The 14,643-nt window shown below is 44.3% G+C and overlaps 2 protein-coding genes across 6 annotated transcripts in view; one reads left to right on the top strand and one right to left on the bottom strand.

Annotated features, from left to right (window-relative positions):
• LRRC38 (leucine rich repeat containing 38) overlaps nt 1–14,643 on the bottom strand; it is a 258,878-nt gene that overhangs the window by 193,526 nt on the left and 50,709 nt on the right. The gene's annotated exons all lie outside the window — the stretch shown is intronic.
• PDPN (podoplanin) overlaps nt 7,601–14,643 on the top strand; it is a 29,942-nt gene continuing 22,899 nt past the window's right edge. The window contains exon 1 of one of the 2 annotated variants that reach the window (XM_006273444.4): nt 7,601–7,996. In XM_006273444.4, coding sequence (XP_006273506.1) covers nt 7,927–7,996 — 70 coding nt within the window. In that variant the 5' untranslated portion in view covers nt 7,601–7,926. The remainder of the gene's footprint in view (nt 7,997–14,643) is intronic. The other variant, XM_006273445.4, reaches the window with a different exon arrangement.

Below are 14,643 nucleotides of genomic sequence, written 5' to 3'. Positions count from 1 at the left end.
CAGATGTTTAGGGCTAGAAGGGACCTCATGGGAACATCAGGTCCAGCCCCCCTGCTCTGGGCAGGAAAGACTGCTGGGGTCAAATAACCCCAGTGAGGTGTGTGTCCAGTCTCCTTTTGAAGATCTCCAGGATCTAGAGATGCTAGAGATCAAGCAAGTTCTCTTGTCTAGAGCAGGTGATGTTTCATTTTATCACAGCAATTTAAACTCATGCCCAGGGTGGATTGCTTTACATCAGAAAGGAATCAAAATGCCATTCAAATGATCCGTTCTATGCTTGTTTTGCCTTTGTACTTTTTATTTTCTTAAAGGTTCACTTTTATTACACTAAAGAATGTGGATTTAAACTTGAGTTTGCAGGGACTGGTAACAACATATATATATTTTATATATAAAATGTGCGTGGGTGTGTGTTTCAAGTTCAGAAATGTAAAACATTCCACAACTCCTTCTGTCCCTCATGCTAATGAATTAAACTTGAAAGGGTGGAAATGAGCACAAGATCTGTCCTATTCACTTACTTCCTGTACTTCAGCGAAGCAATTATTAAAAGCCTGTGATAAATTAGTTAGTCATATGTGGGCCCCTGGCCACTGCTGAATGCAGCCTCACAGAGCTCAGCTGATAGGTGACTGTGCTTGTGAAACCAGAGGACCCAGGTTATCTCCTGGCTGTCTCATTAAGATCCAGATTATAAGCATGCTGGCAAACGTGATGTTTGTGGCTGACTCCAGACTCGCTACAGCAATTTTTTGTCCTTGTTCAGCTCCATCTGCTGCTAGGTTTTCTTTTTATGCTGAACTAACTCCAGCACAGTTGAGAGCCTCCTCTCGAAGAGTTTTTCTAGAAATGCCAGCCAGTGCAACACTTGTCCATTATACTGTCCCCAAATTTCCCGAGAAAAGAACAACCGAAGCCTACAATTTGTTATCCTTTGCAAAGCTGCTCTAAAACTAGAAAGAACTTGTCTCTTTCCGTTGCCAAATTTCCTGTTTCTGTATCCTGGGGCAGCTGTGGGCTCTGCAATATTGGGTCAGAAACATAAAAGCTGTTTTCTTCAAGCTTTATTAATTTTCAAGTCATTTCCTGTTTTCCCTCTGCAGCCAAAACCACCCCTTTGGCAGGTAGCGAAATCCCAAACTCCAGACTGAGTAAGCGGTCCGAGTAATCAAAAGGAAAGATCCAGAGTGACTTGGATAATGTGTCTTTTTTTGCTTTAAAAAAAATGGCAATTTTATTTCATTGTGAATGAGCTTCCCACAGCAAACCCCATCACCCTTGAAGTCCACAGTCAACTTTCTGAAGCACTGCCCACATGGAGATTTATACTTTTCAGACCACTTCTGGAAAGTGCCTTCCCTTGAAAACTGAACACATGGTACAAATTCCAGGCTGTATAGATCTCACATCTATACAGCACCTGAATTTGGGAGAGCGCTCAGATGACTAAGGTCCACACTTTCAAAATGACCTCAGAGTTTGTGGATCCAGCTTGAAAAGCCACAGCCCTGTCTGGAAAAGGACTGACTACCTGCTGGTCTAAATTAAGTCAATAGGAACTGTGCATGTTCAGCACTTCTGAATCCCTTGACTTAATGTCTTGCAGTAGATTCCCAAGAGACAGAGAACGAAACTCAGAGACCACTTTTGACCCTACTGACCTAAAACTCCTATGACTTGACTTTACCTGCATCCCTATTCCCCCTTCCACAAAGGAAAAATCCCTGAGAGAAATTAGGGGGGGCTGGTGGCAATATTGTCATGTTGCCTTGGGATTTCTGCTGCAATGAGCAAAATGAAGCTGCACACTTGGTGCTCCATAAAGAACCTTTCCTCCCTCTCCATCTCCAGAGAAGACGCACGGGGAGGAAGCCAAATCAGCATATTTCCCACATGTCATACCGTGCCTTTTCCCTAGCAAGCACTGCTCCATTTCTGGGATGCAATGGGACCCCTGACAAAGTGGTGGTTGTGGTGGCTTCAGATGGATTTTGCACCCTAGGGGATCTGGGGTCTGGATTCTTTCTGTGAAACTAACTCAGCCTATCAATACAGTTTGCTAGGGAAGGGCAGCCATCTCTGGGAAAGAAGCTATAACGGTAGCAATCAATACCACACAAGAGCTTCAGGGGGATTTGAGTAAGCTGGAGGCACTGTAGGGTCCAACACATGTGCCAAGCCCAGCAGAGGCAGGGACCCATTGCCTCCACCTTGCTGTGGCCATGTGCACACACTCGCTCTGTGCACCGTGGGTGACACGGTTCTGGCCATCTGCGCTGTCCCCTGAACCATGCTCATCCCTTCCTGCACAACATGTTCACACTGAGTCAGAGGAGGTCAAGACCTCTCCCATCTGCACTATGTGTTTATTGAAACACATACTTGCGAGTGTCATAGTTTTGGGACCTGTTCCAAAGCCTACTGAGGGCAATGGGATGTGTAGTCAGACCCTTGTTGCAAAACCCTTTGGTTGGAAACCCCTCCCCGCCCCATCCCAGATCTCATTATTGTTTTATTGCAGAGCCATTACATGCAGCAGTACACTCTCTCTCCATGCCAGACATCTCTCAGCCCTTGTTCTTGATAACATGGAGAGACAGCCTAGCTTCCTAGGAGGCTGGGTAATGACTGATAGGGTCAGAAGGAAAAAGCAGATTATGAAATTAAAAAAAAAAAAAGGCTGCTTCTCCTCAAGGTCTTCTCCCTGTCCTCCCCCGAAACACCATGATTAAAAACTCACAGGGCAGCCCTGCACAAAAGCAGGGAATTTTCAGAGGTGCCCTGGAAACTCACATCTTGACATATTTTGATCAGACAGTTCTGGCTGAGAGACTGTAAGTGAGACAGACAGGGAGAAGTGACTATCGGGGTATTTCTAGCGATGATCTGTAGAAGTCCAGACCCCAATTCAGCCCCGCGCTTAATACTTTGCTGAATCCATCACTACTCAACAAAGCACTTATGCAGGCACTCAGCTTTAGATATTTGCTTTCATCCCAGTGAATTACATTCCTGTTTAAGCATTTGCTTAAGTGCTTTCATGAGTAGGGATGAAAAGTTGAATCAGGAGTCCACTTAAGCAAGGATCTGATGTTCCTCCTCAAAACTATGAAACAGCCACAAAACAAACCATTACTACCTCTCTTCATTTTCACAAATGATATGGGTACGTTTGTTAGAACTGAGGTATAAACTGGATATATTTTCACTAAAAACCCTTGCTTCCTCCCAACTGGGAACTAATACAGCCTGCTATCTCATTTTGTACCTCATACTCCTCATCTTGGACAAAAAAATTCCCATATTCCATAACTTCATTGTCCTTCTGAACATTGGCCTTTAAAAATAAGATTTTTTATCCATGGGCTTCTAAATGGATCCCAGGGCCTAAATCCCTTCATGTCTGTATTTCCTAGGAACCCACACTTTTAGTCTAAGTCCTATAAGCATTCATGGGAGCCACTCACAAGTCAACTGAAACATTGAGTTGTTATAAAATTTGCACTATCTCATTACAATTCTACATAAAATTTTATCAAGAGATGCAGAATCCCTGCGGAAAGTTCCAGTTGCAAGTGTGGTTTTTTTCACTAAGAAAACATATGGTCAGAGCATTTTCAGCCTAGGAATTAGCCATCCCAGAGATTTTAGGAGATGCCGTATATGCTGAAATCCAATATATGGGAGTACTTTTTACTTAGTTCCTTGAAGACATTCATCCAAAGAAAGTTCTTACATTAACAATGAATTTTGGCGTTTTAATTTTAGTTCCCTGGTGGTCTGATATTCAGGCTGGGAATATTTGGCTACAGGCACCCTAATTTACCAAGGCAGATGAATCCTTTGCCTCGGTATGCAGAACAGCTGGAGAACAGACACAACACTGCAGCAAAAGCTGAGCAATTAAGTGCTGAAACATGAGGCCAAATTCACCAGTGCGTTCAGAGAGGGCCACTGCCTTGAAGTCAAAGCCACTTATACTGAATCCAGCCTCTCACCTCTAGAAATCTGGATCAGTGGAAACCTTGTTATTAATAATTAATGTAATTAATATGATAATATAATGTTCATCTAATAACTTACTATAGTTGTATATTCTATTCTAACTAATGGAATATATTATTTTATATATCATTAATATGTAATAATTATATAGTGATCAATATGCTTATTGATATAGTAGAAGCATTTTTATTTGTAAGTCTCTAGAGAAATGCAAGACTCATGTCCACCAGGGCCAAAGCAGAGGATGGCAAAATGAACGTTGGAATCAAGACATCAGCCACTTTGAAGGGTAGCAGCAGGAGGCATGGTGCCTCAGTTTTAAAGGGCAAATGATTAATATTACCTTGTGCACATGACAGCAGACAACATTGATAAAGGCACCTGATAAGTCACAGAGGGGAAGCACACATAGGTGGAGTCGGTGAAACAGCACGTGGGAAAATTTCACATAGAAAACCCATCAAAATCTCTTAAGTAAGAGCGGCTGAAAAAGAATACGTCTTTTCCAATATCACTGGACTAAGTTGCCAAACACTTTCATTTTGAATCCAATTTTCTGCTGAGAAGCTGAAATTTTCCCTCCTTCCAGGGCCTCCTACTTGTCAATGCTGTATGCAAGACTGGTTTCTATTGCTGTGAACCACGCTGCCAGCAGCGTCCAGCAGAGTAGCAGCCTGCAAATGCAATTTAATTGCTTAAACATAAAAATTAACAAAGTTCTTTGTGTTCTGCTGTGCCTTCTATCTGCAGCTATCTTTAGGGTCTATTCAGCCGCAGCTTCATATTTCTCAACAGTACCTACTGCTTGGGTCTTAGGAGCCTTAATGCACAGATGTGATATTATTTATATATATAGTCTCTGCGAGTTCAGGGATACACAGAGGCAAAGGTTGTATCCACAAGTGAAACTATTTGTCTGCTTGCCTGTGCTAGAGGACAGCTCCAGAAACTTGACTGGCTTACTGGCCTAGTCCGCGTGAAGCTCAATCTGTGACCTAGGGGCGAGCACCTGGTGCACAAAAGGCTGGGAGACATAGTGTTTCACGAGTCTCCCTATTTCTTCTGTGTCTGGCTGCATAGGGTCAAGCACCACCCTAGCAATGGCAAGAGAGGCAGGCATTTTGATGATGACTTTGATGTTAGCCTGAAGTCTGACACCTGGCTCCCAAGCTAGCATCTAAGCCCCAGGAAACTGCAGCAACCGTGGTGGGTTGAAAAGCAGTAGGGCTCCCAAATTTCCCTGCGCTGTACGAAGCAGCAGGAGTCAGCCAGGGCTCAGTTCTCCTGGGACGCTGCCGTGTGTCCGAGGAGGAGCACCAGGTTTGCATCCGAAGCTCTGTCACCACTGCCCTGGCCAGGCCTCTCAGGGGACTTTGCAAAAGGGATGGGATCTTCCTTTTTAGGCTGTTACTGCAGGAGGGGGTAGGGCCTTATTTTATTATCAGTCTGCAGTATGTTGCCCATCCTGCTTCCTTCCTTTTAGTTTATCTGTTTCCTTTTCAGGCAATCAACTACCATTAGTTTGAGGTGCTCTCTTCTTTACTGTAATAAGTAAGCAAAATGCTAGCAGCCGTGGGGTTGTTAATCCTTTTACAAGATGCCGGTGACCATGGGGCCTCTAGATGGAGGCACTGGTCACTAAAGACTTGGGTCTGAAGGGTCTTGGTCCTCAGGGCAGGGGAGGGGGTGAGAGAGACTCTGCAAAGGGGGAACAAAGGACCAAATCATCTTCGAAGAACTGCACCACCCTTTGGGAGCCCCGATGCCCCTTCATGTGCGCATGTGCACTCTTAGCAAGTACATCTTATCATTATCATAGAAAATTTGAATTGCAAGGGACCTCAGGAGGTCATCTAGTCCAACCCCCCTGCTCAAAGCAGGACCATCCCCAACTAGATCATCCCAACCAAGGCTTTGTCTAGCCAGATTTAAAAACCTCCAAGGATGGAGATTTCACAATCTCTGTGGGAAAATTATTCCGGTGCTTTATTACCCTCCTAATAAGAAAGTTTTTCTAATATCTCACCTAACTGCCATTGCTGCAACTTGACCCCATTGCTCCTTGTTCTGTCATCTGCTACCACTGAGAACAGTCCAGCTCCATATTCTCTGCAGGGAGTTGAAGGCTGCTGTTAAACCTCCCCCTTGGTCTTCTCTTCTCCAGACTTAATCAGCCCAGTTCCCTAGCTTCTCATAAGTCATGTCTTCCAGCCCCCCAACCATTTTTGTTGCCCTCCACTGGACTCTCTCCAATTTGTCCACATCCTTTCCCCAGAACTGAACACAGGACTCCAGATGTGGCCTCCCCAGTGCTGAACTCACCTCACCTGGTGCTCTCCCCTACCCTGGAGGTCTTCAAGACTGGAGAAGCACCTAGCTGGGGTTATCTGACCCCAGCGTTCTTTCCTACCCAGGGCAGGGGGTCCGACTCGATGACCTACTGAAGTCCCTTCTGACCCTAGCATCTATGAATCTATGACTCCATGAAACAAGGGGAATAATCACTTCCCACAATCTGCTGGCAACGCTCTTACCAATACAGACCGGTATGCCGTTTGCCTTCTTAGCAACAAGGGCACACTGCTGACTCATATCCACCTTACTGTCCACTGTCACCCCCAGGTCCTTTTCTGCAGAGGTGCTGCCCAGCCAGTCAGTCGCCAGCCTGCACCGGTGCATGGGATTGCTCTATCCTAAGTACGAGACTTTGCACTTGTTCTTATTGAATCTCATGAGATTTCTTTTGGTCCAATCCTCCAATTTGTCAAGGTCTCTCTGAATCCTAGCCCTCTCCTCCAGACAGTGGTTAATAAAGACTCATCACTGTTCCTAAGTAGCAGATGGAGACCAATAAACACCGTAAAAACATCATACTTGTCCCAAGTCTCAGGTGGCAGAGCCGGGGTGAATGTACTTATTTCCGGATTTCGCCATAATCCGTACCTCACTCCCGCTCTCTGTCCTGATCTTATTTCAGTTGTGGTCCAACCAGTGTGAGATTTCTGAGAGATCCAAACCACATCCCCTATCTTTCCACACTCCACCTTGAAGGTATTGGCATAGAGCACTAATCTATCTTACGTGATCCGCTACCGCTGCCTTCACATGCAAGAAAACTGTCAATTAATAATGAGAACAGTGCTGCTGGCAAAGATTGGCACTTAGTTACAGAAAGACATCCTCCCTAGAGCTAATTCAGCACGTAAGTGCTTGCCAATGCTTGGATTCACACACAAATGCTAGACATATGCTTAGGATGTCACTTGAGGGCATGTAAACTTAGAGACCAGCACATATACACCAACAGAATCACGCTCCATGCTGACCAGCAGAATTAAGCCCTGCGTGTACATATTTCCTACACACATTCACACGCAGGCTTACTCCGAGATGAAGAACACAGCAGCTCACTGTTGGAAATTATGCCCTACCCCGGATCCATAAATATTTTTGAAGGGTACTTTAGAAAGAAGCAAGCTCCCTGCACAGCTCACTCTGTCTAAATGCCTCCCTCTCCTTTCACTAAATATAACTGTCTCTGGCATCTTCTAAAAATCCACTGCAGATCCTGTAACTTTAAACCTGGGCTGAGATCATAATTTTAGTGCTGACCAAACAGAGCGAAGAGGGCGGGCTTGGCCTCTTCTTTTTGAGACCACCTTAGGCACCCTCCCACCCCTTGGTTAAAGAAAAAATGCTGACTCCTCTCTCAGTTATTTTTCTTTAGCTGTATTCGTTATCTCTCTGGGAAAGCCTGCCCCTCTAACTACTGCAGTCCAAGGGAATTTCTGCAACTCCAAAAGGTTGTCCACAGGTGGTTTCTCTGTGTGATCTCAACTCCTCTTATCTCTAAAATAATCCACGACTGGAACAGTCTGATCCCAAGACTGGAAAGCTATTCTCTCAACAGAATTAGCCAAGATGTTTCTTAAAACTCTGCTCTTCGTCTTCTTGCTAGGGACTGTACCCTTCAGGGCATTTGCTGAAGAAGGTAAGAAGAATCTTCTGATAAAATCATTTCCCAATGATTTGCTGTAATTCACATACATTTTGTCCTTATTGCTAGGTATGTGATTGTACTGTGTTGTTTATAAAGTTTTCTTTTGAATGCCTAAAGCCACTACTGAGTGTCTAGCTGGATTGTATCAGGAGTGAGACCTGCCAAAGTTTGCAGGCTGATGGAGTTTCCTGGGTGTTTGGAAAAAAAACCCAACAACCAGTTGATGTGCCTGTGGCAGTCAACACAGGACTGCAAGAGGAGTGGCGGTGTATGAGCACTCGATGGAGGCATTACATCGTCTCCAGTTTCACAGTGCAATATGTGCAATGGATACCGAGAGCAATAATTTAGCTGCAATTATGAGACAGCAGCACTCTGACACCAGCTCCTCCCTCCCATCCCCCAAGATCAGTTTTTCCCAAGGAGTGTTTGCCTTTATTCCAGATTGACGAATGGATATTTCAGCGCGCTCTCGCAATTTGGGGACTTCCATTCTAACGCTAACTTCGCTAGACTCACGGTTGACTGTATTTCTATGATACGCAAGTGTTACGATAGCTTCTCTCAAGCGCTTTGAAATGGCAGATTTTGAGGAAATGTAACAAGACGTTATAAGATGTTCTGTGTCTGCTGTGTGCGGGAGGGCGAAGAGTTAGTTTTGTAAACTCTTTCTTTTTGAACGTTATATGTAAGCAGCATGATACACTCTGCATATTGAGGGCTGGTGGATATGTTTTTTTACCCTGATAAAATATACAGGGTCAATTTGGTCCATTACTACTGAATAATGCTGGGCTCTAGAAGTGGTCGCATTGAAATGGAGGTGACCATTCACCAAGTAACATATTACTCATTAGATTCAGAATCTGTGCAACAGGCAATGAATCCAAGTCCGTGGCACAGGATTGGTGTGATAGAGCAGGGTGTTGCCAATATAGTTTGGCCTTTCAAACAACAGTGTTTAAAAAATAAGGTGTAAATCGTGCCCCAAATTTTCAAAAGCAGATTATTTTGCACTATTAGGAAATAGAGATCCCAGCCTGAGGTACAGGATCAGAGGCTTGGCTGGCATAAGTCAGCATAGTTCTGCTGGAGGAAGTGGACCGTGGCAATTTATAGCATCTGAGGATCCGGCCCACAGGACTTTAGCTGGAATTGTGTGTTTGCAGCACCTTGGAAAAATCACACTGGAGGGTCTCAAGTTTGGTTGTCAGACTTCACAGAAACCTGAAGTCAACGGCCACTTTTGAAAAATGTTTCTCTTTTTCCATTTTGGGCTCACTAGGATAAGCATCTATGGTTTCTATCCCTGTCATCCAGCCAGCACCTCCTTCAGAGTCCTTAACAGTAGTTCAGAGCAAATCACAAATCCTATTTTTCTCACTTCATACTGACTCCATACCTGCCTTTCACCAGTGTAAATGATTACACAAAGTGTATAGGACCAGTGAATCAGCAGAGTCACTATCCAATTTTTAACCCAGTGCAGTTTCCAATTAAGAAACGTGAGACAAACATGCAATTGCTGCATGTAGATGTCTAACTCAGTTAACTAGATGCAGAAATGCAAAAGACAAAAAGGATTTTTATTTATTTAATTTTTTGGTACGCCTCCTTTCTCCAAACAATAAAGCAAGCATTTTAGAAACTGAGTGGGTATTGTGCACATCTCCGTAGCAAGAGTCACTGAGTGTCTTTCAACACTGCAGTTCAAACAGTGTAAGCCAGAGAAGGTTTAAACACAGGTCTTGTTCATAAGGCTTTTATGGCCGGCTAAGATAGGGCTGAACTCTGGTGACTGATGTAGAAGCTGGCTTACAAGACTATTTTATTAGTGAATTCTTAATAGTCTCGCTTATCTATTGTTTCTAGGTTTTGCAGACACACGGTTCTCAGTAAATGCACCATCAATTATTGTAGAGCCTCTGTACAGTGTGTAAACAAGTCTCAGATGAGCATTTTCATGGCTCCAGTGTATAACAAGTGCCCATTAGTGATTGGTACTATAGATAACTCTCTCAGTGCTAATACAATTTCCTTGACCAGTGAAGACTTGAGACTGAGATTTTACCTAATAATTTCCTCCCCATTTCTAGTGATATAAAATACTGCTCAAAATCCAATAAAAACCCACAAGGCAGTACAATCCAAGTGAAAACAAATCTTTCAGTTCACTAAGTGCTTGGAACACGCGTTCATGTCTGCCCTCATCTTCCCTATCCAAACTTGGTTTAACCATCCACGCAAATAGCCAAGTATTCTGTCACATTTTTCACTCAAGCTGTTAATTCTTCTTATCCCCTAATGAGTTTCTGGCCTAAAGCACTTTTTGCAAAAGCATTAGCAGATGCACATTTGTCCTTCTGAGATCCTGCTTCCTGCAAAGCACAATGTTTTGCACACTCCGCCACGCCCAAGCTTATAAAACCCAGAGCATCTGAACCGAAATGGCACGCTCTGGCCCAGACACTCTGATGCCAGTGCACGCTACTGCCTTGGCTTAGCAGTCTGCAGAATTAACCAAATAATGAGAAGCACACAGTTTCAAAGGAATGCTTCCCACAGGCAACAAATCCCACAGCTTCAAGCTTGTGCCCACATGCACATACTATTGCAGATGATCAGAGATCACCCTACTAGCCACCGTCTCCGCTCTTGGCTAGATGGTCCTGCTATTCTGCACAGACACATGCCAGTTGCCAATTTTGGGGTCAGAAAGGAATTTTTCCTCTATATTAGGTTGGTATAGACTTTGTATGGGTTCACTTCCTCTGTAGCATAGAGTACTGTCCTTTTCATAAGACTTTCTGAGTGTATATTAACCAATAACTTCTTTATCACTGCAGTGGTATGGCATCAGCATTGCTCTCTTCTCCTGTACGTTCACCTATGTTGTAGGTGTTTCAGTCATTACGTATGGGGGAGGGTCTGAAGTGATGATCTGGTGGAGTAATTGGTTGCCCACTAATGCACTAAATTGGATTCAGTGACTTAGGAGGCCCTTTGCAGTCATATGCTCCATGAATCCATGTTATTTTGGCACTGTACAAACCAATACGAAGGCAGCTCCTGTCTCAGGCAGAGTTTGAAATCTAAGAAACCCATTTCGAGCAACAAGTGAGGGAGAAGCTTGTATAAAAACACGTACTGAGCTCCAGACATAAATGTTTCTGTGGTAAGCCGAAATGAGCTGGAATTTTGATGAAATGTTTCATTTCCAGGAAAAGTTGATTTGTTAAAGCAAAGAGATTTTGCAGCAATGTGTCAGTTTAGACAAAAATAATAATTCAGAGTTCTTCCATGTGTCTACACTGTACACACATCCCACCAAGCCCCAGACAAGCAGCCCGGGTTCACATGAGCTGCCTCCTAAATTGAAAGAACTGCAGCTAAAATTTGTACAGGGCTGCAGACAGGCTAATTATTACTGCCTGTACTAAGATTGTCAGGAGCAATTAGTTCATCCTATGGTAATTAATCTGACCATGAGACCATGCAGATGCAGCTGCATCTCTTGTGGATCAGGAAACTGCCTGTGCAGGGCAACGCAGGATGTGTTGAGAGCACTGCTTTCTGGCATGGCAGGTTCATTGTGTAGATGTGGCTTCAGTCCCATGTTAGAGTTTCTGATCAGAGAGAATGAAGCCCCAGGATAACCAGAGCACAGAGGCTTGGATGCTCAAATCAGTGACAGACACAAGCTCAAGCTGCTGCCCTTAATCAGGGCGTTCAACAGGGATGTGGCCAACCTACTCTGGCCAAACCTAGTGGTCACACACATGAAAATAGGAAAAGAAAGGACACATTTTTGTTCTATTTGTACTTGAGAACCAAACCTTAGAGGCTTGACTCTGGGATCTATGTTTTAGGGATGCTAGATCTGAAACTGCCTGCCTCCCAGAGGGATCTGGTCAAGGGTAGATGAAAGGCATCTGGGAAATAGAAACTGCAGAAGGCATATGTATCACTTTGGACCCGTATTAGCCTTAATTAGAGGACCGAGTGCTGGCACGCTGTGTGTTTCACTTAGATAAGCATCACATTTCTCAGAATCAGAAACCAAAACAGATTCTAGGGGTGGGCTTTTTCAGGAGCCCTCAGTGTTGATCTAACACGACCACCACTGAACTGGGGAGTTTTGCCATCAGTATCAAATGGCAAGAGAATTAAGCAGACACTGAACCCTTTTGAAAAAAAATTAAATCCCATAATCCTTGTTGTAACAAGCAAATGAACACACAGATCAGATGCCAACATGTGTCCCCAAAGCAAAAAAGGAAGGCTTGCTTTGGGTCAGTGAGATTTTGAGTTAATAAAGCAGGCAAACTCAGATATGTCTTTAAAACATTATTCAGATCTGGGAGGGATGTCACTCCAGCATCCTGGTTTCACTCTCAAGTGGGAACATCAGCTGCTGTCTGCAGAAAAATCTTGCCCTGGTTTTAGCTGGACAGAGGGCTTTGCTTTGGACCAGAACCTATCACAGGTGGATGCACCAGTGCTGGGCAGCTGGGTTGGTAGTGACAGAAGAAACGGTCCTGCAAAGGACAGTATCATTTTGGACCTGCTCCATAGAAACCACTAGAGACTCCCTGCTGCTGTTATGCTGTTGCATAGTCGTGCTGTGCATAAATCATGTACTGCCTCCCCAAACCCTAATCCTTTGGGAAACTGTGCCCGTTCTGCTATGTGCTACCCCCCCCCCCCGCCCAATATAATGCAAGGGAATGTATAGGATTTGCCCCCCATTCTGTCCTGAGCCCCCATTGCTATACAATAATTTAAAATTTGCCACCTCCCATCTCAAAAATGGCTGCATTGCGAGCAATGGGTGAAGTGCTTGCTGCATACACTACTGTTGACTAGAGGCATCATGCTTAAGGTGCATCCTCCATCCACCTTAGACACTAGACTCTTTTGAGCATCTAAAGCTAGATAAAGAACCACACACACACACACATACACACACAGTTGATCTGACTTATTTGGCAGCTGGCAATATTTTTACAGCATTATTGCTACCCTGGTTAGCTCCAAGAGACTGCAGAACAGATGTCATTCGTCTTGTTGTCCACTCACTTTTCAGTCCTTGAGAGTTAGAACTAAGTCTATAGCCATGTACATGAAGAAATCCTTCCTTTAAAAGATTACAAGCAGTCCTTTCATTAACTGGGGCTGACCGGGGAAAACTGGAACTATAAATCCATAGTCAATACCTGTCTCACAGATTCACACCTGCTGACGATCTGACTCGGACAATTTAGCAGCAAAGAAAAACAGCTGGCACCATAACTCCATATCAAGAGATAAACTCCCCCCCCGCAAAAAATACAGTTACAGATCATTAAAACCCAAGTAAGAAAAAAAGCTTAAGGCAAAGCAATTATGCAGCTGGGCTCCTCTACCAGCATTCAGCATGTTTCCTTCTTGTGTTGTTGTTTAAAGAAGCCACACACCACCCCCCACAGAAATGATTACTATTTCCCCCAAAGTCCAACATGTTTTATGTTTCAGTTGTGCAATTTCTTGTTCATGTGTTTGCTTTTTGTCTGGCAGCGGTCAGGGACTGCAGGATAGACTCTGGACATGCCTGATCCTAGCATCTATTGCTTCCTAGGTTCATGCTGCGGACGGGTAACATCTCAAGATCTCTGATGATTTTTTCATGCACACACATACCCCAATCCTTTCACACCAATCTCCCATTGTAGCAAAGCTCCCATGGCAATTTGTTGCCCAGTTTGGTATTCAGTGGTCATGTCTACAAGTCACCCTGCATCGCCATAGTGACACGCTGCTGCGATGTAGTGATCACGTGCATCTACATGTCACCGGCAGCTATGTCGCTGTACCAGCACACCCCCATTTTAGCGCACCACTACAGAGAAATGGCAGCTAAAAATAACCATGCACTGCATGTACAGTGCAGTACGGATAGTTATACCATGTGTACAGTGAAGCATGGCGCAGTAACAACGTCGCTACAGGGCGATGTATAGATGCGCCCAGTGTGGCATACCCAGGTATAGAGTCAGGATGAGATGGTGACAGGAAGAAGGGGGAGCGGTCTCATGAAAGGAAAACAAAAATCAGCCATAGACTTTTCTTTCCAGATGATTGGCCAAAGACTCTCAAGAACCCTGGAAATTTTCCTTTGCATCTGCACCACTTAAAAATACTATTTATTATTTTGAGAGCCTTCTGGATGTGGGCAAAAATGAAGTGCCATACCGGAACATGCAGATGTAGGGTTCTTTTAGAAACAGCTGTTTCTCTACTAGTATCTGGCACTGTAGGATGAGATGTGGAGGTAGAGCGGGGGTGGCCTTGTTCCTCTGGCTAGCCCAGCCACAGCAATAGAAACCATCTGCACCAGGGTGGGGTGACCCGATGCATCAGCCAAAAGAAACCTTTCTGACAGTTCAGCAAAATGTTGTCATCAAGCAAAGCGAGCCCCATGGAGCGCAGCTGATCTACAGGGCTCTCTGCAACACAAAGCTATTTGCAACACAAAGCAGAGTACACCCGGATCTAGTATGTACATCAAGGACTTGTGTTTTCAAGGGGTAGATGATGATGCTTTCCTATTCTCTCATTCACCTCCCTTCAGTGCTGAATACAAAAGTTCATAAAGTCAG

Source organism: Alligator mississippiensis, chromosome 13, assembly GCF_030867095.1.
Source record: "Alligator mississippiensis isolate rAllMis1 chromosome 13, rAllMis1, whole genome shotgun sequence".
Classification (NCBI taxonomy): Eukaryota; Metazoa; Chordata; order Crocodylia; family Alligatoridae; genus Alligator; species Alligator mississippiensis.
Note: the sequence above shows the minus strand (reverse complement) of the source record. Positions and strands in the feature narration are given on the sequence as shown.